The 25,741-nt window shown below is 43.1% G+C and overlaps 2 protein-coding genes across 2 annotated transcripts in view; one reads left to right on the top strand and one right to left on the bottom strand.

Moving 5' to 3' along the window:
- ptgr2 (prostaglandin reductase 2) overlaps positions 1–9,900 on the top strand; it is a 17,056-nt gene extending 7,156 nt beyond the window's left edge. The window contains exons 6-9 of the mRNA XM_084182473.1: positions 4,683–4,804; positions 5,047–5,134; positions 9,353–9,392; positions 9,494–9,900. Of these exons, the coding sequence (XP_084038599.1) occupies positions 4,683–4,804; positions 5,047–5,134; positions 9,353–9,392; positions 9,494–9,558 (315 nt within the window). The 3' untranslated portion in view covers positions 9,559–9,900. The remainder of the gene's footprint in view (positions 1–4,682; positions 4,805–5,046; positions 5,135–9,352; positions 9,393–9,493) is intronic.
- tmem62 (transmembrane protein 62) lies at positions 9,464–25,741 on the bottom strand. The gene is made up of 14 exons (XM_084182472.1): positions 25,273–25,741; positions 24,786–24,897; positions 24,489–24,626; positions 21,115–21,160; positions 18,565–18,706; positions 18,192–18,316; positions 16,221–16,343; positions 15,860–16,015; positions 15,266–15,425; positions 13,350–13,463; positions 13,154–13,238; positions 12,795–12,899; positions 12,401–12,519; positions 9,464–12,143 (listed from the first exon to the last, which is right to left on the bottom strand). Exons 1-14 carry the CDS (start codon positions 25,474–25,476, stop codon positions 11,823–11,825), a joined length of 1,950 nt encoding a protein of 649 aa, XP_084038598.1. The 5' UTR covers positions 25,477–25,741; the 3' UTR covers positions 9,464–11,822.

Here is a 25,741-nt window from a genome sequence, read left to right as displayed (position 1 = left end):
GGTTCTATCTGCATTTTTGTCAAAATTGAGTTATTGACATAGCCTTGTTCTGTTCAATGTTCTCTACCTACACTACCGGTCAAAAGTCTTAGAACACCTACTCATTCAAGGGTTTTTCTTCATTCTTACAAATGTTCTACATTGTAGAATAATAGTGAAGACATCAAAACTATGAAATAACACATATGGAATCATGTAGTAACCAAAAAAGTGTTAAACAAATCAAAATATATTTGAGATTCTTCAAATAGCCACCCTTTGCCTTGATGACAGCTTTGCACACTCTTTGCATTCTCTCAACCAGCTTCACCTGGAATGCTTTTCCAACAGTCTTGAAGGAGTTCCCACATATGCTGAGCACTTGTTGGCTGCTTTTCCTTCACTCTGCGGTCCAACTCATCCCAAACCATCTAAATTTGGTTGAGGTCGGGGGATTGTGGAGGCCAGGTAATCTGATGCAGCACTCCATCACTGTCCTTCTTGGTAAAATAGCCCTTTCACAGCCTGGAGGTGTGTTGGGTCATTGTCCTGTTGAAAAACAAATGAGAGTCCCACTAAGCCCAAACCAGATGGGATGGCGTATCGCTGCAGAATGCTGTGGTAGCCATGCTGGTTAAGTGTGCCTTGAATTCTAAATAAATCACAGACAGTGTGACCAGCAAAGCACCCGCACACCATAACACCTCCTCCATGCCTTACGGTGGGAAATACACATGCGGAGATCATCCGTTCACCCACACAGCGTCTCACAAAGATACCGCGGTTGGAAACAAAAATCTCAGATTTGGACTCCTGACCAAATGACACATTTCCACCGGTCTAATGTCCATTGCACGTGTTTCTTGGCCCAAGTCTCTTGTTCTTATTGGTGTCCTTTAGTAATGATTTCTTTACAGCAATTGACCATGAAGGCCTGAATCACACAGTCTTCTCTGAACAGTTGATGTTGAGATGTGTCTGTTACTTGAACTCTGTGATGCAATTTCTGAGGCTGGTAACTCTAATGAACTTATCCTCTGCAGCAGAGGTAACTCTGGGTCTTCCATTCCTGTGGCAGTCCTCATGAGAGCCAGTTTCCTCATAGCGCTTGATGGTTTTTGCGACTGCACTTGAAGAAACTTTAAAAGTTCTTGAAATGTTCAGTATTGACTGACCTTGATGTCTTAAAGTAATGATGGACTGTCGTTTCTCTTTGCTTATTTGAGTTGTTCTTGCCATAATATGGACTTAATCTTTTACCAAGTAGGGCTATCTTCTGTATACCCCCCTACCTTGTCACAACAACTGATTGGCTCAAATGCATTAAGAAGGAAAGAAATTCCACAAATTAACTTTTAAGAAGGCACACCTGTTAATTGAAATGCATTCCAGGTGACTACCTCATGAAGCTGGTTGAGAGAATGCCAAAGTGTGCGACGCAGTCATCAAGGCAAAGGGTGGCTACTTTGAAGAATCTCAAATCTCAAATATATTTTGATTTGTTTAACAATTTTTTGGCTCCTACATGATTCCATATGTGTTATTTCATAGTTTTGATGTCGAAAATAGTAAAAATAAAGAAAAACCCTTGAATGAGTAGGTGTTCTAAAACTTTTGACCGGTAGTGTATATAGTACTCTAAATACCCCAATTCATGTTGTTAAGTTCAAAAGAATACAAGATTTTAAAAAATAGCCATTCAAACCAATGAGGGTAGGGGAACTTTAAAGACATTTATATCATAATCATATTTTTGCAGATAGCACCTTATAGTCCAAAGCTCTCGATATGCCGCTATAGAGACGACACTTATGGCATTTATGTCGGATTAGCAATGTAAATATGGCCTTTGTAAGCTAAAGCACATGGAACTATTATTTGGAAGTATTGTAGGTTGTATTCTGTTACTTCAGCCACTCTAAAGCCTTGTTCACACTGCAGGCCTTAATGCTCAAATCAGTCTTGGTTTCAAATCTGTTTTGGAATACAAGTGACCAAATCAGATTTGTGTGTGTTCAGACAGCAGTAATTTGCTGACATGGCTACACTAGTTGTCATAGTAACAACATATGTGTGTGCAGTGGTGTAGGCTGATTGGTGATGATGCTCCTGCTTCCTATCACTCAGAAGTTATGTAGCAAGCTAAAGTGACAACAATGCCTGCCATGGATGTTTTCCAGTTGCGTTGAATGTTCAAAATCATAGTGTAAGAACACTTTTAAAGCCTCAAAGGATAAGATTATCCAACTTTCTAAACAAGTCCTTTTTGGCTAGCCACAGCAGTCAACTAGCTAGCTAGGTAGCTGCTTAACTTTCTAGCACATTCACTCATTTGTTTGTAAACAATTAACAAGCTAGTTGGCTACCGCATGTTCTTGTCAAACTGTCAACGGAGTAGCTAGCAAGCAACAAGATATGCCAAATAACAGTCTAAAAACCACAGGGCAAATAAATCAGATTTGACCATTCAGACACAAGACGCATGGCCAGTAATCAGATTTGTATCTGACTTCAAACCACCTACGAAGGTGGTTTGAAATGTGGCTTGAAATATCTGATCCCATGTGCTTTTGGGATGTTCAGACTGCAGGAAAAAGAACAGATTTGAGTAGGATATGCAAAAAAATTGGATTTCAGTCACTTCATACTGCCAATGTGAGCAATGCTTAAGGGCTTCTTTACACTACTTTGACGACACAAACTAGGTCCAGGAGAGATACTTGTGTAGTGTAAAGAGACGGATCTAGATTAAATTATTTCTTTAAGAGATGTCTCCCACACTAATGCTAAAGGTAGTGTAGGACACATCTACACCACATACCCCTCTCTGAGTGATACAGTGTAAAGACAACGGCTCTCTCACACCACACGTTCCTGCAAGAATTACCTTAAAGACCTTAATTCCCAACCCTCTCCTCAGCCCCCCCCCGTTTCACTCCCCCCCCTAAATTGATACCTGATTCAATTAGTCAACTAATCATCAAGCCTTTGACTAATTGAATCAGGTGTGCCAGTTTAGGGTTAAAACAAATGTGAAACGTCTTGGGGGGCCGAGGCTGGAGGAAGGAAGATGGCGGAAGCGGATGATGAAGTGGATACTGAATACAATGGCGGCAGAATCAAGGAGAATTGGAGTATTGTTCAAAAGAATGGAAAACGGAGCAAAGTAGGGTACAGTGATGAGAATGAACCTTTGTATCTAGTAGGAGTACGGTTTGTTAATGAGGATCAGCTGAGCAGAGTACCAATCTTGAAGAAACCATTTGAGTTATCCAAACTGGTAGAGAGAGTGCTGGGTAAAGTGAAGGATGTGAGGATCACGTGAGGCGGGCTTGTTTAGATGTTTTGTGATTCTGCGGATCAGAAGGAACGTGCGTTGTGTCTTAATCGATTTTATAAGTTTGAAGTGTTGCGTGTGTCTTTTCGGAACAGGGCACCCCTCAAGGGGGTTATATCTGGCGTTTCGTGGGAAGTTGATTTGGAAGAGATGAAAAATATTCCTGGAGTGATTGAAGCACGTCGGATGAATCGTGTGGTGAATGGGGAAAAAGTGAAGTCTATCTGTTCTTTTTTGTTTTGAAATGGAGTCTCTCCCTAATGAAGTGCAGGTAGGGTATATTAAGTTAGAGCATTTATCCCAAGACCAATGCAGTGTGAACATTGTAAAACTTTTGGTCATGTAGAAAGTGTTTGCAGAAGGGAGAAGCCGAGATGTACAAGATATGTAAAATATCAAATTATGTGTTATAGAAGTGAAGAAAATGTGACATGTAATTGCGGTGGGAATCATGAAGCCACGTCTTCTAAAATGCCCCACAAGGGTAAAGGAGAATGAGGTGGCCAAAGTCAGGGTTGTACAGAGCATTTCATATGCAGAAGCTGTGAAAAGGGTTGAGGGTATGAATTACATTTACATTTAAGTCATTTAGCAGACGCTCTTATCCAGAGCGACTTACAGTTAGTGCATACATTATTCTTTTTTTTATTTTTCATGAATGAATGTTGCACCAGAAGAGTCCATGGTAGTGGATAGGCCTTCACTGCAGGGGTTGTCTTAAACCAAGAGGATCCTGACATTTTAAAGGTAAAAAATGTGGCCTTTATCACAATGGTGATAAATGGCACTGCCAAGGTGGAGAAAAGTTCTAGGAAGATTTAAATCATTGTGATTGCGTCGGAGCAGTTCCTGGGGCTGAAAGATTTCACAGCAAAGGAGTTACATGGAATATTAGCAAAAGCCGTATCATTCTCAGGTCCTAGAGCCTGAGAAAGGAGATATGGAGAACTAAAAGAAGGAAGAAGTGGGAGTTTTGTTTGTTTTGGCAATGTACTATTTTTATTAGGGTGGATTGTTAGAATCACTATTAAGTATGGATTTTTATTTTTGGTTTCAAACTGTCCAGTTGGTGGCGGCAATACAACTTTTGGATGTAGTCCGCCATAAAACCCACAGAAGAAGATGATGGGGGGGGGGGGGGGGGGTATTTACGGTATGCTAATATCGGCACTCACACATGAAACAGCAACGTGGCTTTGGCCACACCACATCCAAGTCTAGTGTAAACAGAAAAGCTGCAAATCTGATGTTGAAAAGAGAGATCTCACTAGACATATTTTACTAATTTAAATCCACCCTAATACAGTGATATTTTTCCCTCTTAACATTCTGACTAACACACATCCCTCCCTTCTTCCATCTCCAGATGAACAATGGTGGTCACGTGATCCTCTGTGGACAGATCTCCCAGTACAACAAGGATGTGCCCTACCCACCGCCCCTCTGTGATGAGACTCAGGAGGCACTGCAAAGCAAAAACATCACCAGGTACTCAACTGTCTGACTCACAGATCACTGAAGGACCATTTGGAGCTGCAGTATACTAAATATACAAGTCATTTGTAGAAAGTGTATTACTAAATATTGTATTAATCTGTAAACAGTTCAAACACATGAAATGTTGAAATTGGTCATCCTTATTATTGGAAGGTTGTGTTTGAGATGAAATGAGCCTGATTGGCCCAGTCTGTATCTGTGTTATAAAGCTCTACTCTACTCTATTCCATCAGGGAGCGGTTCATGGTGCTGAACTACATGGAGAAACATGAAGCCGGCATCATGCAGCTCAGTCAGTGGGTCAAAGAGGGGAAGATCAAGGCAAGGCAAAGTCTGTGTGTCTGAGGCCATCTTGTGTTCTGTATACCTGGAAGTTCTGAGATAAGTTAACATTTTTTAGGGTAGGCCTCTCTCTCAAGCGAGGGGGGAGGTTCTGCGCATAACAGAACTTCTGCCAACATGGCGCCGCATTTGTTTACAAGGTCATTACTTGGGGGCTTTCAACACCAAACTGATCTAATATCAAAGTCAATGGCCACTATCTGATATTATTTTCAGGTTTTTCTGATTGACTAACGAACAACTGAGTCACGTAATTGAAGCACGCACATTGCTAGCTAGCGAGCTGCCCCTTTCAAATCCGAGTGTGGAAGGCTCCTGCCTGTCCTTTACAAATCAGAATGTTGACTCTACCTTTTGTCCGCTGATTTCGTCCTTATGTGTGTGGAAATTTGAGACTAATTATCCAAAGGAAAGTGTTATTAACCCGACTTTCAGAATGCTGGTCTCTATATTCTTCTGTCGTTTTGAATATCCGGTTTGTATTTTCGCAACCGCCGAAACGTTTTGCAACGGAATCCGACTAATGAATACACCTCAGGTGATGTGCAGTAAGACGCAAGCACTTCCACCTGATTGACAGGAAATGTGCTTCGGTCAGCAATGTTCGATTACGTTCAGCTATTGTTTACATAGTGTGCATGCATCAAGATACAAGCCAAATAACCATATACAGTGGCTTGCGAAAGTATTCACCCACTTGGCATTTTCCCTATTTTGTTGCCTTACAACCTGGAATTAAAATTGATTTTTGGGGGGTTTGTATCATTTGATTTACACAACATGCCTACCACTTTCAAGATGCAAATTTTTTTTTTCTTGTGAAACAAACAAGAAATATGTCACGTTCGTTGAATGACGGGTCAGACCAAGGCGCAGCGTGATATACGTACATGTTTATTAAACTAAATAAACACACGACAAAACAATAACGAAACGTGAAGTCCAAGGTAGAACACACAACATACCTTACAAGGAACAAGATCCCACAACTCAATAGTGCCCATAAGCTGCCTAAGTATGGTCCCCAATCAGAGACAACGAGCGACAGCTGCCTCTGATTGGGAACCACACCGGCCAACATAGATCCACACATACTAGAATATACAACATAGAACATACACAACAAAGAATATACACACCTTGACTCAACATATGAGTCCCCTGAGTCAGGGCGTGACAGTACCCCCCCCCCAAAAGGTGCGGACTCCGACCGCACAACATAAACCTAACAGGGTAGGGGCCGGGTGGGCATTCCGCCTCGGAGGCGGATCCGGCTCGGGGCGTGACGACCTCTCAATCTCCGCCTCCCTGTTGCGCCCCTGGTCTGGTCTGGACTTTGGCGCGCTGCTTCCCCTCTCCTTCCTCCCACGATACGCCAGGCCCTGTCTGGACCCTGGTGTGGGAGACCCTGAACCTGGAGAGGGGCTGACGTCATGGTCTGGACTGGAGCCGCTGACCGACTGGCTTGGTACGAGGAGCAGGAACAGGCCGGGCCGGGCTGGCGACGCGCACCACTGGCTTGGTGCGAGGAGCAGGAACAGGCCGGGCCGGGCTGGCGACGTGCACCACTGGCTTGGTGCGAGGAGCAGGAACAGGCCGGGCCGGACTGTGGAGGCGGACTGGAGGTCTAGAGCGGAGAGCTGGCACAACCCGTCCTGGCTGGCTGCCCACTTTCGCACTACACGTGCAGGGTGCTGGCACAGGACGCACTGGGCTGTGCACGCGCACTGGCGATACAGTTCGTAGAACTGGCGCAGGGTATGCGGGACCGAGGAGGCGTACTGGAGACCAGGAGCGTTGAGCCGGCACACCCCATCCTGGCTAGATGCCCATCTTCGCACGCACGTGCGTGGTGCAAGCACAGGATGTACAGGACTGTGCCGGCGCACTGGCGACACAGTGCTTGCCCAGTCATATGCCTCTTCGCGTGAGTACGGGGAGTTGGCTCTGCTCTAACCCTAGGCTCCGCCAACCACCCTGTGTGCCCCCCAAAAAATTTTTCTTGGGGCTGCTTCTCGGGCTTCCTCCTCGACCGGCCTCCTCCGTGTTGTCGTTGCTCCTCTCCTGCCTGGGCATCTAACTTAGCCCATGGTCCTCTCCCCGCAAATATCTCTTCCCATGACCACAAATCGGCCACCTGTGACATGGCCATTCGCTCCGCCTGGGCACGCTGCTTGGTCCTCGTTTGGTGGGATCTTCTGTCACGTTCATTGAATGACGGGTCAGACCAAGGCGCAGCGTGATATACGTGCATGTTTATTAAACTAAATAAACACACGACAAAACAATAAACGAAGTCCAAGGTAGAACACACAACATACCTTACAAGGAACAAGATCCCACAACTCAATAGTGCCCATAGGCTGCCTAAGTATGGTCCCCAATCAGAGACAACGAGCGACAGCTGCCTCTGATTGGGAACCACACCGGCCAACATAGATCCACACATACTAGATAATAAACATAGAACATACACAACAAAGAATATACACACCCTGACTCAACATATAAGAGTCCCCTGAGTCAGGGCGTGACAAAATAAGACAAAAAACAGAACTTGAGCGTGCATAACTATTCTCCCCCCCAAAGTCAATACTTTGTAGAGCCACCATTTGCAGCAATTACAGCTGCAAGTCTCTTGGGGTATGTCTCTATAAGCATGGCACATCCAGCCACTGGGATTTTTGCCCATTCTTCAAGGCAAAACTGCTCCAGCTCCTTCAAGTTGGATGGGTTCCGCTGGTGTACAGCAATCTTTAAGTCATACCACAGATTCTCAATTGGATTGAGGTCTGGGCTTTGACTAGGCCATTCCAATACATTTAAATGTTTCCCCTTAAACCATTCAAGTGTTGCTTTAGCAGGATGCTTAGGGTCATTGTCCTGCTGGAAAGTGAACCTCCGTCCCAGTCTCAAATCTCTGGAAGACTGAATGAAACAGGTTTCCCTCAAGAATTTCCCTGTATTTAGCGCCATCCATCATTCCTTCAATTCTGACCAGTTTCCCAGTCCCTGCCGATGAAAAACACCCCCACAGCATGATGCTGCCACCACAATGATGGTGTTTCCGGGGTGATGAGAGGTGTTGGGATTGCGCCAGACATAGCGTTTTCCTTGATGGCCAAAAAGCTCAATTTTAGTCTCATCTGACCAGAGTACCTTCTTCCATATGTTTGGGAGTCTCCCACATGCCTTTTGGCGAACACCAAACGTGTTTGCTTATTTTTTTCTTTAAGCAATGTCTTTTTTCTGGCCACTCTTCCGTAAAGCCCAACACTGTGGAGTGTATGGCTTAAGGTGGTCCTATGGACAGATACTGCAATCTCCGCTGTGGAGCTTTGTAGCTCCTTCAGGGTTATCTTTGGTCTCTTTGTTGCCCCTCTGATTAATGCCCTCCTTGCCTGGTTTGTGAGTTTTGGTGGGCGGCCCTCTCTTGGCAGGTTTGTTGTGGTGCCATATTCTTTCCATTTTTTAATAATGGATTTAATGGTGCTCTATGGGATGTTCAAAGTTTTATATATTTTTTATAACCCAACCCTGATCTGTACTTCTCCACAACTTTGTCCCTGACCTGTTTGGAGAGCTCCTTGGTCTTCATGGTGCCACTTGCTTGGTGGTGCCCCTTGCTTAGTGGTGTTGCAGACTCTGGGGCCTTTCAGAACAGGTGTATATATACTGACATCATGTGACACTTAGATTGCACACAGGTGGACTTTATTTAACTAATTATGTGACTTCTGAAGGTAATTGGTTGCAGCAGATCTTATTTAGGGGCTTCATAGCAAAGGGGGTGAATACACAACTTTCTGGCTTGAGGCAGCTTTCCAACTTTTTGCAGTGCATTGTGTCAGACTGTGTAACCAACTAATTGGTATCAGTCTGATTTATAGGCAAGCTAGTGAGTAGCTCTGGTCCAGGGCCTGGTTCGCTGAGCGCAAAACTCCACTAAGTTCAATATACTTTTGTTACTCACCAAAGTAAAATGTTGTTCGAGTGCTGAAGAACTGTTCTCTGGATGTAATTTCTCCAAAATACAAAATAAATGATTTTTGGGCACTTGGTGAACAAAGCGGCGCCATGTTGCCGGATGTTGTTACCCAAAACCTCCCACTCAGTTTGACCCCCTTCGTGCAAGAGAGGCCGATTTGAGTCATTTGTTTTGCACTGTATGATTTTGTCCCTCCATTCTTCTTTCAGGTGTTGGAGACAGTAGTAAATGGCATTGAGAATATGGGAGGTAAGTGTGTGTCGATGGTAATTGTGTAGTTTTACTTAAATGACAGTCTTAAAATCAATTTTCCACAAACCTGAGAATTGAAATTTTACTTTATTTTGCAGTGGCCTTTTGCTCCATGATGAAAGGAGGAAACATTGGTAAACAGATCATTAAAATATCAGATTGATTCAAATCCCTGGTGGCACCATCTGAAGCTACTGGAATCACAAGAAGCCTTTTTTATTACACGCATTACTTGTTCCTGCCTTTGATTTCTACACTGACAAGAACTGGATGGACTGAATAAATATTGTTTGTAGTTACAACACTGTACTGCATGTTTCTTTACTTGTAACTTTTGTAAAATACTTAAAACCGATGATCCATGACAATCTGATTATCAACATGCCAAATAGCAAAGAATTCAAGTTTGTGAGAGATGTTTAAACTGAACATAGAAAGCGTGGTTCCATTTTAATAAACAATTTATTTCACAGCACTATAAACCATTAATAAAATCTAAACTATCGTTTGTCTTCATTTCAATTATAAATTTGAAAATAGGTGTCTGTGGCAAGTGTAAAATCATCAATCTATTTTACCATTCGCAAGTGTTACAGCATAACAGTATATCAAACTAGTAAAGTAGTGGTTATGCTTCACCTAGGTAGCACAGGTGCCAGTTTATTTCTGCTCTCATGCAAAGTCCAAGGAGTTGGCAAAATATCAGAAACAGACTAGCACCCAGGCTACCTACCTAGCTAGAGGCAACTGAGCCAGTCAGTCGACCCTTCACATTCTGGTGGTAAATAAATACCTGACCGTGAATTAAAAGTACAGCTCTGGACAATCACAAGTCATGAAACCTTCAGAAAATCTCCACTTCATCATCAACATTGGCATTGGGTAACTTGGGAGACACTAATGAACCCTGAAACATAGAATATCACTAAAGTTGGTATTGGTTCTATGAAAGAAAACCACAAAACAAGTCCCTGAATGTGAAGATCCCATTCCAAGGGAAATAAGGTAAATAGGACATGGACATGATTGTAGAAGAGACCCTTCAACCCTTGGTAGGTCTGCCCTCTAGTGGATGCCATGTCACATAGCTTGTGGGCGGTACTGAGCAGAGTATCAGTAAAGTTGATGAGTCATTTGTCATTCAACGAACTAAACTGAAATTCCAATTTTCTTAATTCAATGAGAAATTGGACCCCAACCCTGATATATTCCAGATTAGTGCTTGACTTGGGCAGGAGCTCACCGAAGCTGAGTACTGGCACCTTAACATTCCTACTGCTTGAGCGCCTGTTTCTCTTATAGAATATTAGCTAAAAAGTACTGTGGAGCTCCTGCACCTACATTTAAACAGTACCGGCACCAATTTCAGTCTATGTCGAGCACCCAGTGCTGGTCTGAAACTCTCCCAAAAATAATATCTGCATTCTAGACAGAAGACAACACAAAGCTGACCAAATCAACTTCTCAATAGAGAATAACCATCACCATTGCAGGAAATCAGTGCAAGGAAATAATCACAATACAAAATAAATTAAACCAGCATAATAAAATCTCAGGTCATTTCACCCTTGCTATTATTTAACATTCATCATTTTGATCACCACAAAAAATATTGATTGTTTAACATGCTTTGAGTGGTTGGATTCACCACTGAGCTAATATGGAATATATGAAAAATCATATAGTCTGTTTCTGACTGACCAAAGGACACAGCTTTTTGTTCAAGTCCTCCCATTCCTGAGAAACAGCTGATATCTTAAGCCAGAAGATTTTCAAAGAGCTCAAAATAAAAATGTAAAATACCTCAGTCAGGTGATTGGTCTGCTATACCCGTGTAAAATATATAGCTAGTTTGCCATAACCAAATACAAAAACTGCCAGAGCAGGACTGTTTGTATGTATCCTTTGACAGTGGTGATGTGTGTGGCAGTTGGCCTAGGCAACAATTTCAATAACTGCTACAAATCAAGTCTCAAGTGGTCAACTAATACATACATTTTACCACAGCAGAATACAGTGGCGAGAGACACTTCATCATATTGTCTACATCAGCCTTCTTTTACTGAGGAACAGCAGTCATATTGGCTGAACAATCAATTCTATCCACAATATATACTGAACTAGTGACTTCACTGTACCAAGAAGACCTTCAGAGTGCTGACTGTGTCTAGGGGTGTGGTCTACACATGCAATACACTAACATGCAAATGAAACAACCCTACTCTTAAAACTGTTTAAAAATTAGGAAAGTGGAAAACAGAAATAGGATCACGAGTGAAAGTAGATTTGAAGGGAGAGAGCGAGAAAGAACTTTGCACAAAAGAGTAGTCTGAAATATGGGATAGAGGAGTGGATAGATATGGCAAACTAAATACATTGGCACTAAGAGAATCCCCCAGCAGAAAGTCAAGAAAATAAGTGCAACTGTCAAGAGGCTGTGGTTGTCTTGCTGTCGTCACGGAGACAGGGGGCGGGGCCCTTCCAGGCGCGGTAGACCAATAGCAGGGCGATCCCTACTGCCCACGTGCGGACCGGGGACAGGAAGAAGGCCAGAGATCCATACGTCTCCAGCAGGAAGTAACAGGAGTATCCCTGCCAGGCCAGCAGCAGCAACATGGCCGTATGCACTCCCAGAGTCTTCCACAGAAAGCCCGGACGGAAGAAGTGTGAGCGGAAGGAGTTACCACGACTACGCAGGTGAAGGCTCCAGCACAGGTAACAGGTGAGAGGCATGTTGAAGAAGAGCAGCTGTTGGGAAATGAAGGAGAGAAGAAACGGGGATAAGCGTTTGTCAACTACAGGTAACCCTTTTAACGGAAATAGGACCACTGCCTTATAGTCTCCTACTTTTTTTTTAAATCTGGTAGAACTTTACTAAAAGCCAGCAGGCATTATGCATTATATCATGCAGTTATAATGCACTGTAAGACTTGTCATGAGCATGTATGACCGCCCTCTCTTAATATCATCTCATAATGATCCTGACTAAATACCAGCCACCTCACCTGCACAACCCCAACAACATAAGTGAGACTTCCCTCGAGGAAGTGTCCGTCGATAACCACTCCGAAGGCAAAGCAAGCTCCACTGTGACCATCAATCAACTCTCCTATGAACCAGGGACCTGCAGAGAGACAGAGGGTGAGTAGACGGACACACACAGTCAGTCCCAAGTGGCTTGCTTCCCCTTGGCCCTAACCCTAAGATGTTTGCGGATCTGAAGGGTCTGGATAGGTATAACCAAAGTAACAGGATTAAAAGGCTCACACCTCACAGATCTATAAACATTGAAGGGACACGGGCAAGGGGTAGGGAGCAAGTTGAGACCGGCTGACAGGGTGGAGAGACAGAGAGAGTTTTTAATGGATGGTTGTCCTCTGGACCCAGTAGGAAACTCACCTAAGGCAGTGCAGAGGTTGAAGAGCAGTAGAGAGTAGTAGAAAGTGTCGGCTTTACTGACCAGGTGCAGGGATAGACAGGCGCAAGAGGAAAGACTTGAAGACGCTGGGAGACACAGGAAAACAGGTAAGATTGAAAACTACAACGTCGAAAAGAGTGGTTATAGACAACAAGTTGCGTATTAAAGACAATACATGTATTTATGAACATGAGGTCATGTGTGGAATGATATGCAACATTCCTAGATTTTTTCACTGTATAGGATGGTTAAGAACAATAACTATGGCAATTCTCACACAGGTAACAACCAGCTTGATACTCCCAAGGGTGATGTGACAGGAGTGTCTGGCGGATCTCACCTCTGACAGTGGGCAGAGGCATGAACCTGAACGCCACCAGCACTCCAATATTCAGCAGCATCCCTGTGACAAAGGCTACCCGGGCCTGTGGACAGACAGGACAGATGGTACAGTAAGGCGGGTCAACAACTGGAAGGTTGCCCGTTCAAATCTCAAGTCTGACAGGAAAATCAAGTATTCTTCTTTGTCTTCTTACCAGGATGTAGTGGTCAGTGAGCAGGATGAAGGACTGGAAGAAACCAAAGCTGGGGGAGAGGTCCTCTTCGAGGGTGAAGAGCTGTTCTCGAACCGTCGACCGCCCCACCGCGTCCTAACACACAAACACGCACGCACACACACACACAGAATAAGAGAGGCCACATCTCATCACATCACCTGAACTAGTAACAAAACATCTGGTAGCTATCTGAGAAAACATCTGAGATCTTTTGAACTACTATTCAAAATATTTGACAACCTCTTAGAATTTCTATATAATAGAACATATACAGTGGGGGAAAAAAGTATTTAGTCAGCTACCAATTGTGCAACTTCTCCCACTTAAAAAGATGAGAGGCCTGTAATTTTCATCATAGGTACACGTCAACTATGACAGACAAATTGAGAATTTTTTTCTCCAGAAAATCACATTGTAGGATTTTTAATGAATTTATTTGCAAATTATGGTGGAAAATAAGTATTTGGTCACCTACAAACAAGCAAGATTTCTGGCTCTCACAGACCTGTAACTTCTTCTTTAAGAGGCTCCTCTGTCCTCCACTCGTTACCTATATTAATGGCACCTGTTTGAACTTGTTATCAGTATAAAAGACACCTGTCCACAACCTCAAACAGTCACACTCCAAACTCCACTATGGCCAAGACCAAAGAGCTGTCAAAGGACACCAGAAACAAAATTGTAGACCTGCACCAGGCTGGGAAGACTGAATCTGCAATAGGTAAGCAGCTTGGTTTGAAGAAATCAACTGTGCGAGCAATTATTAGGAAATGGAAGACATACAAGACCACTGATAATCTCCCTCGATCTGGGGCTCCACGCAAGATCTCACCCCGTGGGGTCAAAATGATCACAAGAACGGTGAGCAAAAATCCCAGAACCACACGGGGGGACCTAGTGAATGACCTGCAGAGAGCTGGGACCAAAGTAACAAAGCCTACCATCAGTAACACACTACGCCGCCAGGGACTCAAATCCTGCAGTGCCAGACGTGTCCCCCTGCTTAAGCCAGTACATGTCCAGGTCCGTCTGAAGTTTGCTAGAGTGCATTTGGATGATCCAGAAGAGGATTGGGAGAATGCCATATGGTCAGATGAAACCAAAATAGAACTTTTTGGTAAAAACTCAACTCGTCGTGTTTGGAGGACAAAGAATGCTGAGTTGCATCCAAAGAACACCATACCTACTGTGAAGCATGGGGGTGGAAACATCATGTTTTGGGGCTGTTTTCCTGCAAAGGGACCAGGACGACTGATCCGTGTAAAGGAAAGAATGAATGGGGCCATGTATCGTGAGATTTTGAGTGAAAACCTCCTTCCATCAGCAAGGGCATTGAAGATGAAACGTGGCTGGGTCTTTCAGCATGACAATGATCCCAAACACACCGCCCGGGCAACGAAGGAGTGGCTTCGTAAGAAGCATTTCAAGGTCCTGGAGTGGCCTAGCCAGTCTCCAAATTTCAACCCCATAGAAAATCTTTGGAGGGAGTTGAAAGTCTGTGTTGCCCAGCGACAGCCCCAAAACATCACTGCTCTAGAGGAGATCTGCATGGAGGAATGGGCCAAAATACCAGCAACAGTGTATGAAAACCTTGTGAACTTACAGAAAACGTTTGACCTGTGTCATTGCCAACAAAGGGTATATAACAAAGTATTGAGAAACTTTTGTTATTGACCAAATACTTATTTTCCACCATAATTTGCAAATAAATTCATTAAAAATCCTACAATGTGATTTTCTGGATTTTTTTTCTCATTTTGTCTGTCATAGTTGACGTGTACCTATGATGAAAATTACAGGCCTCTCTCATCTTTTTAAGTGGGAGAACTTGCACAATTGGTGGCTGACTAAATACTTTTTTCCCCCACTGTATGAGGTAATAAGTGCTGTGTTACCTCCACTTTGACAGTGACAGTGTGCAGCCCAGTAAGGTAGAGAGAGGGTTCCCATGGCACCACATACAGAGGACCTCCAGTAGACCGGCCTTTACCCATCTCCACCCCGTCCACACTGACATGAACTGCTGTGACCGGGGCATCAGAGAAGGCCAGGATCCTGAGGGGACCAGAGAGACCAGGGTTAGAATACAGGATGATAGGGGAAGATCATCACACACATCTGCAGAGACAGGTGAGCCAATATGAAATACTGTTGGCAAACTTTGTGGTATGGAGATAGGTGATGAAGGTGATTTAGAACCTTTTCACACTATTGTGCTGACCTAAATTGTACAGTGCAGGTTACGATATTTTCTTTTCACATTACCCTGTCCAGCACAGTTCCAGCAACTGGGGCAGCTCAGTTCGGCCCAGTAGTGTGAAAAGGGTGATAGTTTTATGGAATAGAGATATAGAGATAGGTGGTATATTTATGGTAGGTGTGTAAAAAGGCAGAGTGGGTGATGGTGATTCTGTATGGTGGTGAAGGTCAGAGGTTAGAGGTCATGGCATGGGGTTTAGGGTTGAGGAGGAGACACACAGAGGGGACACCTGATGTGGGTAGAGCTCTGTATCCTCCCCAGCGGCTCCACTCCCGGATGGAGGTACTGCGCCTCCTTGGGGTTGGTGATGAGTACTGCAGGCCACTGCTGAAACTTCAGGTCCATGAAACTCAGCAGGTCGTGGTCAAATGCCAGCACTCTGTACCTGGAGAGAGAAGAGAGAGAAGAGAGAGAGAGAGAGAGAGAGAGAGAGAGAGAGAAAAGGAATATATCAGTATGTGTGTGTGTGTATAAACTTTATTTGGATAGCACAATTTAAACAGACCACAACTCAAGGTGTATGTGTTTGTTTGAGTCCGAGTGAGTGAGCGAGTGAGTGTGTAGAAAGTCTGATGCATCTATAGATTTACCTGCGATTGTCCATCCAGTCGCCTAGCTCCAGTTCCAGGGTGCCCTCGGGATGTCTGCTGTGTAGTACAGGCATCAGGCCACCCAGAGTGTGAAGGTGACCACACAGGTACGCTACAGCCGAGCTACACGCACGCATCGGTAACAATTACATCACAGATGTACACTACCAGTCAAAAGTTTGGACACACCTACTCATTCATGGGTTTTTCTTTAATTTTACAATTTTTTACATTATAGAATAATAATGAAGACATCAAAACTATGAAATAACACATATGGAATCATGTAGTAACCAAAAACGTGTAAAACAAATCAAAATATATTTTATTTGAATTTCTTCAAATAGCCACCCTTTTACTTGATGACAGCTTTGCACACTCTTGGCATTCTCTCAACCAGCTTCATGAGGTAGTCACCTGGAATGCATTTCAATTAACAGGTGTGCCTTCTTAAAAGTTAATTTGTGGAATTTCTTTCCTTAATGCGTTTGAGCCAATCGGTTGTGTTGTGACAAGGTAGGGGGGTATACAGAAGATAACCCTATTTGGTAAAAGACCAAGTCCATATTATGGCAAGAACAGCTCAAATAAGCAAAGAGAAACGACAGTCCATCATTACTTTAAGACATGAAGGTCAGTCAATACTGAATATTTCAACAACTTTTTTCAAGTGCAGTCGCAAAAACCATCAAGGGCTATGATGAAACTGGCTCTCATGAGGACCGCCACAGGAATGGAAGACCCAAAGTTACCTATGCTGCAGAGGATAAGTTCATTAGAGTTACCAGCCTCAGAAATTGCAGCCCAAATAAATGCTTCACAGAGTTCAAGAAACAGACACATCTCAACATCAACTGTTCAGAGGGGACTGTGTGAATCAGGCCTTCATGGTCGAATTGCTGCAAAGAAACCACTACTAAAGGATACCAATAAGAAGAAGAAACACGAGCATTGGACATTAGACCGGTGGAAATGTGTCCTTTGGTCTGGAGTCCAAATTTGAGACTTTTGGTTCAAACCGCTGTGTCTTTGTGAGACGCGGTGTGGGTGAACAGATGATCTCTGCATGTGTAGTTCCCACCGTAAAGCATGGAGGAGGAGGTGTTATGGTGTGGGGGTGCTTTGCTGGTGACACTGTCTGTGATTTATTTACACACTTAACCAGCATGGCTACCACAGCATTCTGCAGCGATACGCCATCCCATCTGGTTTGGGCTTTCATTTGTTTTTCAAAAGGACAATGACCCAACACACCTCCAGGCTGTGTATGGGCTATTTTACCAAGAAGGAGAGTGATGCATCAGATGACCTGGCCTCCACAAATCCCCAACCTCAACCCCATTGAGATGGTTTGGGATGAGTCGGACTGCAGAGTGAAGGAAAAGCAGCCAACAAGTGCTCAGCATATGTGGGCAAAGGCAAAGGGTGGCTATTTGAAGAATCTCAAATATAAAATATATTTTGATTTGTTTAACACTTTTTTTTGGTACTACATGATCCCATGTGTTATTTCATAGTTTTGATGTCTTCACTATTATCCTACAATGTAAAAATAAAGAAAAACCCTTGAATGAGTAGGTGTGTCAAAACTTTTGACTGGTACTGTATATGGTACAAGAATCTCAACTAACAAACTGGATTCAAAAACTATGCTATTAAGTATGTATAACATTCTGACACTGTGTTGCAATAGTGCTTTAAAGAAGGAGCTTGTTCCAAAATGTGTCTGCAATAAATAATTGAATGGCCTTCCAGAACCTTCTTTTACCATTTCCACTACGCTATTAACTATGTTATAAATATACCATGACCTATGTCAGAACTGTTATAACCAAAACAGTATACTAGTTAATTATCCAAAACCTGTTTAGAGGGTGTTGAAATTAGAGAGGCAGACTAACATGAAGACAGGCTTATAGAAACCCACAAACATTATTCTGTTATCTCATCACACACACACACTTCTGTTACCTCATCACCCCTCTCACCCCTGGAGCGGGGGAGATGACCGTTGAAGTGGTGTAATGGCCAAACCAGATGGTCTGGTTGCTGCTGTGGCTCTCAGTCCTGAAGGACGCCAACAGGTCCATCTGAGTCTGTAATGTATGGTGTTGCATAAGAACATAACAAGTGATTATGCAAATAGACTGTAATGTCTCAGTCTTATGTCTAAATGAATGACAGAGTAGGAATAGAGTAGAGTAGAAAACGTATTCAGCTGTGTTGCGCTAGCCTGGTACCAGATCGGTTTGTGCTGTATTGTATAGCCAACTCATATGGTTTTTTGTCATGCCAAACATATGGGACCAGGCTGGTGTTAAGCTGGTGGGGGGGCATACTGTACCTGGTTGAGAATGCCAAAGAAGTTGTACGGCCGCTTGGGTCCAGGGGTGATGGTTGCATCAGCACAGATGAAGGAGTAGTTGCCGAAGGGAGTCTTGTGGACATAGTGGAAGGAGCCAACTTTCTGATTGGCTGAGTACTTCCTGGGAATAATAACAGGCATCATTATTATGCGGCTGAGTTGGTGAATGCATACAGTGTGGTGTACATGTTGCTCTCAACACCTCTGCCTTGTTTTATGGTGAAGTGGAGAACCTGTTTATTTAAACTGATGACGAACAAACCTCAACAAATACCATACAGACACAAGACCGATGTCATATTTTGAGAGACTGTCTCAAAAAGAGGTTAATATTTGGAGAGTGAGCTAGCAACTGTCTTTATACTGTAGAGTAGGGTTTCCCACGTTTTGGTCTTTGCCCTAGCACTACACAGCTGATTCAAATAATCAACTCATCATCAAGCTTTGATCATTTGAATCAGCTGTGTAGTGTTAGGGCAAAAACTAAAACGTGCACCCCTTGGGGTCCCGAGGACTGAGTTTGGGAAACGCTGCTGTAGAATCTAGCTTGTGAACTGTATGTGTGCATCTATTTATAGCTTTAGATAGCTTTATATATACACACAGTACCAGTCAAAAGTTTGGACACACCTACTCATTCAAGGGTTTTTCTTTATTTGTACTGTTTTCCACATTGTAGAATAGTGAAGACATCAAAACTATGAAATAACACATATGGAATCATGTAGTGACCAAAAAAAGTGTTCAACAAATCAAAATATATTTTATATTTGAGATTCTTCAAATAGCCACCATTTGCCTTGATGACAGCTTTGCACACTCTTGGCATTCTATCAACCAGCTTCACCTGGAATGCTTTTCCAACAGTCTTGAAGGAGTTCCCACATATGCTGAGCACTTGATGGCTGCTTTTCCTTCACTCTGTGGCCCGACTCATCCCAAACCATCTCAATTGGGTTGAGGTCGGGGGATTGTGGAGGCCAGGTCATCTGATGCAGCACTCCATCACTCTCCTTCTTGGTCAAATAGCCTTTACACAGCCTGGAGGTGTGTTGGGTCATTGTCCTGTTGAAAAACAAATGATAGTCCCACTAAGCCCAAACCAGATGGGATGGCATATCACTGGAGACTGCTGTGGTACCCATACTGGTTAAGTGTGCCTTAAATTCTAAATAAATCACTGACAGTGTCACCAGCAAAGCACCCCCACATCATAACACCTCCTCCTCCATGCTTTACGGTGGGAACTACACATGCGGAGATCATCCGTTCACCCACACCGCGTCTAATGTCCATTGCTCGTGTTTCTTGGCCCAAGCAGGTCTCTTCTTATTATTGATGTCCTTTAGTAGTGGTTTCTTTGCAGCAATTCGACCATGAAGGCCTGATTCACACAGTCTCCTCTGAACAGTTGATGTTGAGCTGTGTCTGTGACTTGAACTCTGTGAAGCATTTATTTGGGCTGCAATTTCTGAGGCTGGTAACTCTAATGAACTTATTCTCTGCAGCAGAGGTAACGCTGGGTCTTCCATTCCTGTGGCGGTCTTCATGAGCGCCAGTTCCATCATAGCGCTTGATGGTTTTTGCGACTGCACTTGAAGAAACTTTCAAAGTTCTTGAAATGTTTCGTATTGACTGACCTTCATGTCTTAAAGTAATGATGGAATGTCGTTTCTCTTTGCTTATTTGAGGTTTTTTACCAAATAGGGCTAGCTTCTGTATACCCCCCTACCTTGTCACAACACAACTGATTGGCTCAAACGCATAAAGAAGGAAATAAATTCCACAAATTAACTTTTAACAAGGCACACCTTTTAATTGAAATGAATTCCAGGTGACTACCTCATGAAGCTGGTTGAGAGAATGCCAAGAGTGTGCAAAGCTGTCATCAAGGCAAAGGGTGGCTATTTGAAGAATCTCAAATATAAAAATATATTTTGATTTGTTTAACACTTTTTTGGTTACTACATGATTCCATATGTGTTATTTCAACGTTTTGATGTCTTCACTATTATTCTACAATGTAAAAAATTGTAAAAATTAAGAAAAACCCTTGAATGAGTAGGTGTGTCCAAACTTTTGACTGGTAGTGTAGCTCAGATAGCTAGAATAAATGTCAATAAGTCTCTAGTGCTCATGTTGCACAGACAAGCGAACACAGAGAGGCAACTCACTCACACTAGCTACACTGGTGGCTAAGAGAGCTGGTTGCTAGAAAGCTTGTCATATAGCTAGTAGGAGTTTCTGAACATGAATCAAAGTGACACTCATCATATGGCCTACTCGCAGGGGTATTCAACTCTTACCCTACGAGGTCCGGAACCTGCTGGTTTTCTGTTCTACCTGATAATTAATTGCACCCACCTGGTGTCCCAGGTCTAAATCAGTCCCTGGTTAGAGGGGAACAATGAAAAATCGCAGTGGAACTGGCTTCGAGGTCCAGAGTTCAGCTTGAGGGGCCTACTGTGTATCTTTGACACGTGTAAATAACATTCATTCCAGACATAGCAGGCAAGAGTGAACACTGACCTGTAGTAGTTGTTGACACTATCCAATGAAATGATATTGAAGGCATCTGTCAGAAACATAATAAAAACAGGAATGTAGCTAAGTAAGAGAGACCTTGCAAAACGTAATGAACACATACCATCTTCTGGCAAAGGTATCTAACCTTGGTATTAATTCCCTCATCCTGTTGATTGATTAATATCTATCCTTACCAGAAACAACAGGAACTCACATAGCCTACATGTCCAATCTATTCTGTACTGAACTAATGTCTACCAGAGAAAGGTTCTTTGAAGCAGCTTCTAACAATAGGTTAAGGTGGACAGTTAGGCTGTAGGAGATATCTTGTTTCAACGCTAATAGCATTTGTAATTCAATATCAATGGAAGGGCATTAAGCAGTGAAGTGACTGACTGCTCAGCTTTTCAGCTTTGAGGTAAAATGCACAAAGAATGCACATATCTGTAGGTTTGTGGATTCTTTCCATATTCTACACTCTTAGAAAACAAGGTGCAATCTAGAACCTACAAGGGTTATTCGGCTGTCCCCATATAACACTTTGAAGAACCCTTTTTGGTTCCAGGTAGAACCCTTTTGGTTTTAGGTAGAACCCTTTCCACAGAGGGTTCTATATGGAACCAAAAATGATTCTACCTTGAACAAAAAAGGGTTCTTCAAAGTGTTCTACGGTGACAGCCGAAGAACCCTTTTGGAACCCTTTTTTCTAAGACTGTATACACTACCGTTCAAAAGTTTGGGGTCAGAAAAAGCCATTTCTCAGACTGCCCAACTTAATATTTTCTTTTTATTGGCCAGTCTGAGATATGGCTTTTTCTTTGCAACTCTGCCTAGAAGGTCAGCATCCCGAAGTCGCCTCTTCACTGTTGATGTTGAGACTGGTGTTTTGCGGGTACTATATAATGAAGCTGCCAGTTGAGGACCTGTGAGACGCCTGTTTCTCAAACTAGACACTAATGTATTTGTCCTCTTGCTCAGTTGTGCACCGGGGCCTCGCACTCCTCTTTCTATTCTGGTTAGAGCCAGTTTGCACTGTTCTGTGAAGGGAGTAGTACACAGCGTTGTACAAGATCTTCAGTTTCTTGGCAATTTCTCGCATAGAATAGCCTTCATTTCTCAGAACAAGAATAGACTGATGAGTTTCAGAAGAAAGTTATTTGTTTCTGGCCATTTTGAACCTGTAATCGAACCCACAATTGCTGATGCTCCAGATGCTCAACTAATCTCAAGAAGGCCAGTTTTATTGCTTCTTTAATAAGCACAACAGTTTTCAGCTGTTCTAACATAATTGCAAAAGGGTTTTCTAATGATCAATTAGCCTTTTAAAATTATCAACTTGGATTAGCAAACAACGTGCCATTGGAACACAGGACTGATGGTTGCTGATAATGGGCCTCTGTACGCCTATGTACAGTTGAAGTCCGAAGTTTACATACACCTTAGTCAAATACATTTAAACTCGGATTTTCACAATTCCTGACATTTAATCCTAGTAAAAATTCCCTGTCTTAGGTCAGTTAGGATCACCACTTTATTTTAAGAATGTGAAATGTCAGAATAATAGTAGAGAGAATGATTTATTTCAGCTTTTATTTCTTTCATCACATTCCCAGTGGGTCAGAAGTTTACATACACTCAATTAGTATTTGGTAGCATTGCCTTTACATTGTTTAACTTGGGTGAAACGTGTCGGGCAGCCTTCCACAAGCTTCCCACAATAAGTTGGGTGAATTTTGGCCCATTCCTCCTGACAGAGCTGGTGTAACTGAGTCAGGTTTGTAGGCCTCCTTGCTCGCACACACTTTTTCAGTTCTGCCCACACATTTTCTATAGAATTGAGGTCAGGGCTTTGTGATGGCCACTCCAATACCTTGACTTTGTTGCCCTTAAGCCATTTTGCCACAACTTTGGAAGTATGCTTGGGGTCATTCTCCATTTGGAAGACCCATTTGCAACCCAGCTTTAACTTCCTGACTGGTCTTGAGATGTTGCATCAATATATCCACATAGTTTTCCTTCCTCATGATGCCATCTATTTTGTGAAGTGCACCAGTCCCTCGTGCAGCAAAGCACCCCCACAGCATGATACTGCCACCCCTGTGCTTCACGGTTGGGATGGTGTTCTTCGGCTTGCAAGTTACCCCCTTTTTCCTCCAAACATAACGATGGTCATTATGGCCAAACAGTTATATTTTTGTTTCATCAGACCAGAGGACATTTCTCCAAAAAGTACAATCTTTGTCCCCATGTGCAGTTGCAAACCATAGTCTGGCTTTTTTATGGCGGTTTTGGAGCAGTGGCTTCTTCCTTGCTAAGCGGCCTTTCAGGTTATGTCGATATAGGACTCGTTTTACTGTGGATATAGATACTTTTGTACCTGTTTCCTCCAGCATCTTCACAAGGTCCTTTGCTGTTGTTCTGGGATTGATTTGCACTTTTCGCACCAAAGTACGTTAATCTCTAGGAGACAGAATGCGTCTCCTTCCTGAGCAGTATGATGGCTGCGTGGTCCCATGGGGTTTATACTTGTGTACTATTGTTTGTACCGATGAACGTGGTACCTTCAGGCGTTTGGAAATAGCTCCCAAGGATGAACCAGACTTGTGGAGGTCTACAACTTTTTTTCTGAGGTCTTGGCTGATTTATTTTGATTTTCCCATGATGTCAAGCAAAGAGGCACTGATTTTGAAGGTAGGCCTTGAAATACATCCACAGGTACACCTCCAATTGACTCAAATTATGTTAATTAGCTTATCAGAAGCTTCTAAAGCCATGACATAATTTTCTGGAATTTTCCAAGCTGTTTAAAGGCACAGTCAACTTAGTGTATGTAAACTTCTGACCCACTGGAATTGTGATACAGTGAATTATAAGTGAAATAATCTGTCTGTAAACAATTACTTGTGTCATGCACAAAGTACATGTCCTAACCGACTTGCCAAAACTATAGTTTGTTAACAAGAAATGTGTGGAGTGGTTGAAAAACGAGTTTTAATGACTCCAACCTAAGTGTATGTAAACTTCCGACTTCAACTGTAGATATTCCATTAAAGATCAGCCGTTTCCAGCTACAATAGCCATTTACAACATTAACAATGTCTACACTGTATTTCTGATCAATTTGATGTTATTTTAATGGACAAAAAAATTGCTTTTCTTTCAAAAAGAAGGACATTTCTAAGTGACCGCAAACTTTTGAACGGTAGTGTACGTCTGACCAAGTCCAATTCAACTGACTGGCTTTGTACATTTCTAGACATTTACGACCCAATTCCATACCCATCTATCAACCCTGTTCATAGGACCACGATTATTTTTCGATTATAGAAATCATTAAGTGTAAGAGAATATTAGAGGAGGTATATTATATTAGTCACCATGGTTTCCACGGATGTCAATCCATTTGGTGCGTTCCAGAACCCGGGACCTCTTCAGGATGTTGTGATAGGCCTGCCACTCCACCTCATGCTGCAGGGAGCCCACCTTGCTCTCCGTCTTCGCATCCGTCAGGTCTCCTGTTAGGTGGGCAGACAGAGGAACAGACACACAGACTTATGAGAAATAATAACTCACTTCAGGTTCATGGTTGCTCTTGTGATAGTGCAGAAACTCAGCAAGCTGACATGTTGGGGGCTGCTACAAAACTAATGAGCAAGAAGCAATGTCCGGCATACCTGTTGCGAGCACAAGAGCAGGTTGGATCACTTCAATGGTATCAGTGCAGAACTTCTCGAAGTCTGGAATACGTTTTTTGTCATGGAATCGACTGATATGAATGTCAGACACCTGTGCGGGTACAGGACATCATTCAGGGGTTGAAAGCACAAACTAGGGCATCATCTAGCTAGTTTTGACAACATATTCCACTTGGTACATCCTCTCTACAGACGTATTAACAACTGGGTTCAAAGTCTTACAACCTGATGGCTGGCTGGTGCCAACTTTGTCTATGCATGACAGCATAGCACCCAAAAAGGAAATTGGACTGTGACCCCATTCAGTGTAGATTTTTACATGAACACTACTACCCTTTGGGCTACTTACTCGCTAACAGCTGTCACCCTGACAATTGATAGTGACAATTGACACTGACAGTGACAACACTTAGTTAGCCAGTTAGCAATTAGCTAGCCAAATGAGTTAGCAGCTGGATCCACTCACCTGCACGAACCAGAATATGTTATCCAATTCGCCGCCGGGATACGGAGGAAGACTGGTCCTACTAGCCTTCTCTCCATCCCCGGCGTTGAACTGCCGAACACTCCGTTTGGGGTGCCAAGAGGTGTCATAGCTCTCTAGCACCCAGGAAGCTAAGCACGCCAGCGCTAGTCCGAAAAGAACTAGCGCTCCGAAGAGCTTGAGCATCCTGTAGTGACGAGAGAGCGGTGGGAATCTACTGGACAGAATACAGGCGAGAGCAACATGAACACACACTAGACTATGCTAGCTATATTAGCTACTAGCTACATAGAACCGCTGTCCATTCAGACCGTTCAATTTCCATTTGCGATCATAGCCAGATCGAGCTACACACGAAACTTTGTCCTTTCAGATTATGTTTTGAAATAGCTAGCTAAAAGGAAATACCATACTGACCGGTTGTGCATGGCTACGTCATCGCTATATGAAT

This window comes from Coregonus lavaretus, assembly GCF_964263955.1.
Source record: "Coregonus lavaretus genome assembly, chromosome: 18".
Classification (NCBI taxonomy): domain Eukaryota; kingdom Metazoa; phylum Chordata; class Actinopteri; order Salmoniformes; family Salmonidae; genus Coregonus; species Coregonus lavaretus.
The sequence above is the reverse complement of the archived record's forward strand: the minus strand, read 5'-3'. Positions and strand labels throughout refer to the sequence as shown.

Bases quoted from the DNA above. Each gene is read 5' to 3' on its own strand.
- tmem62 (XM_084182472.1), bottom strand. From the start codon at position 25,476: ATGCTCAAGCTCTTCGGAGCGCTAGTTCTTTTCGGACTAGCGCTGGCG. The intron at 24,898-25,272 runs GTGAGTGGATCC...GTACCCGCACAG, and splicing joins ACATATTCTGGTTCGTGCAG to GTGTCTGACATTCATATCAG. The intron at 13,464-15,265 runs GTAACACAGCAC...TTTGTGTGTTAG, and splicing joins CTGTCACTGTCAAAGTGGAG to GACGCGGTGGGGCGGTCGAC.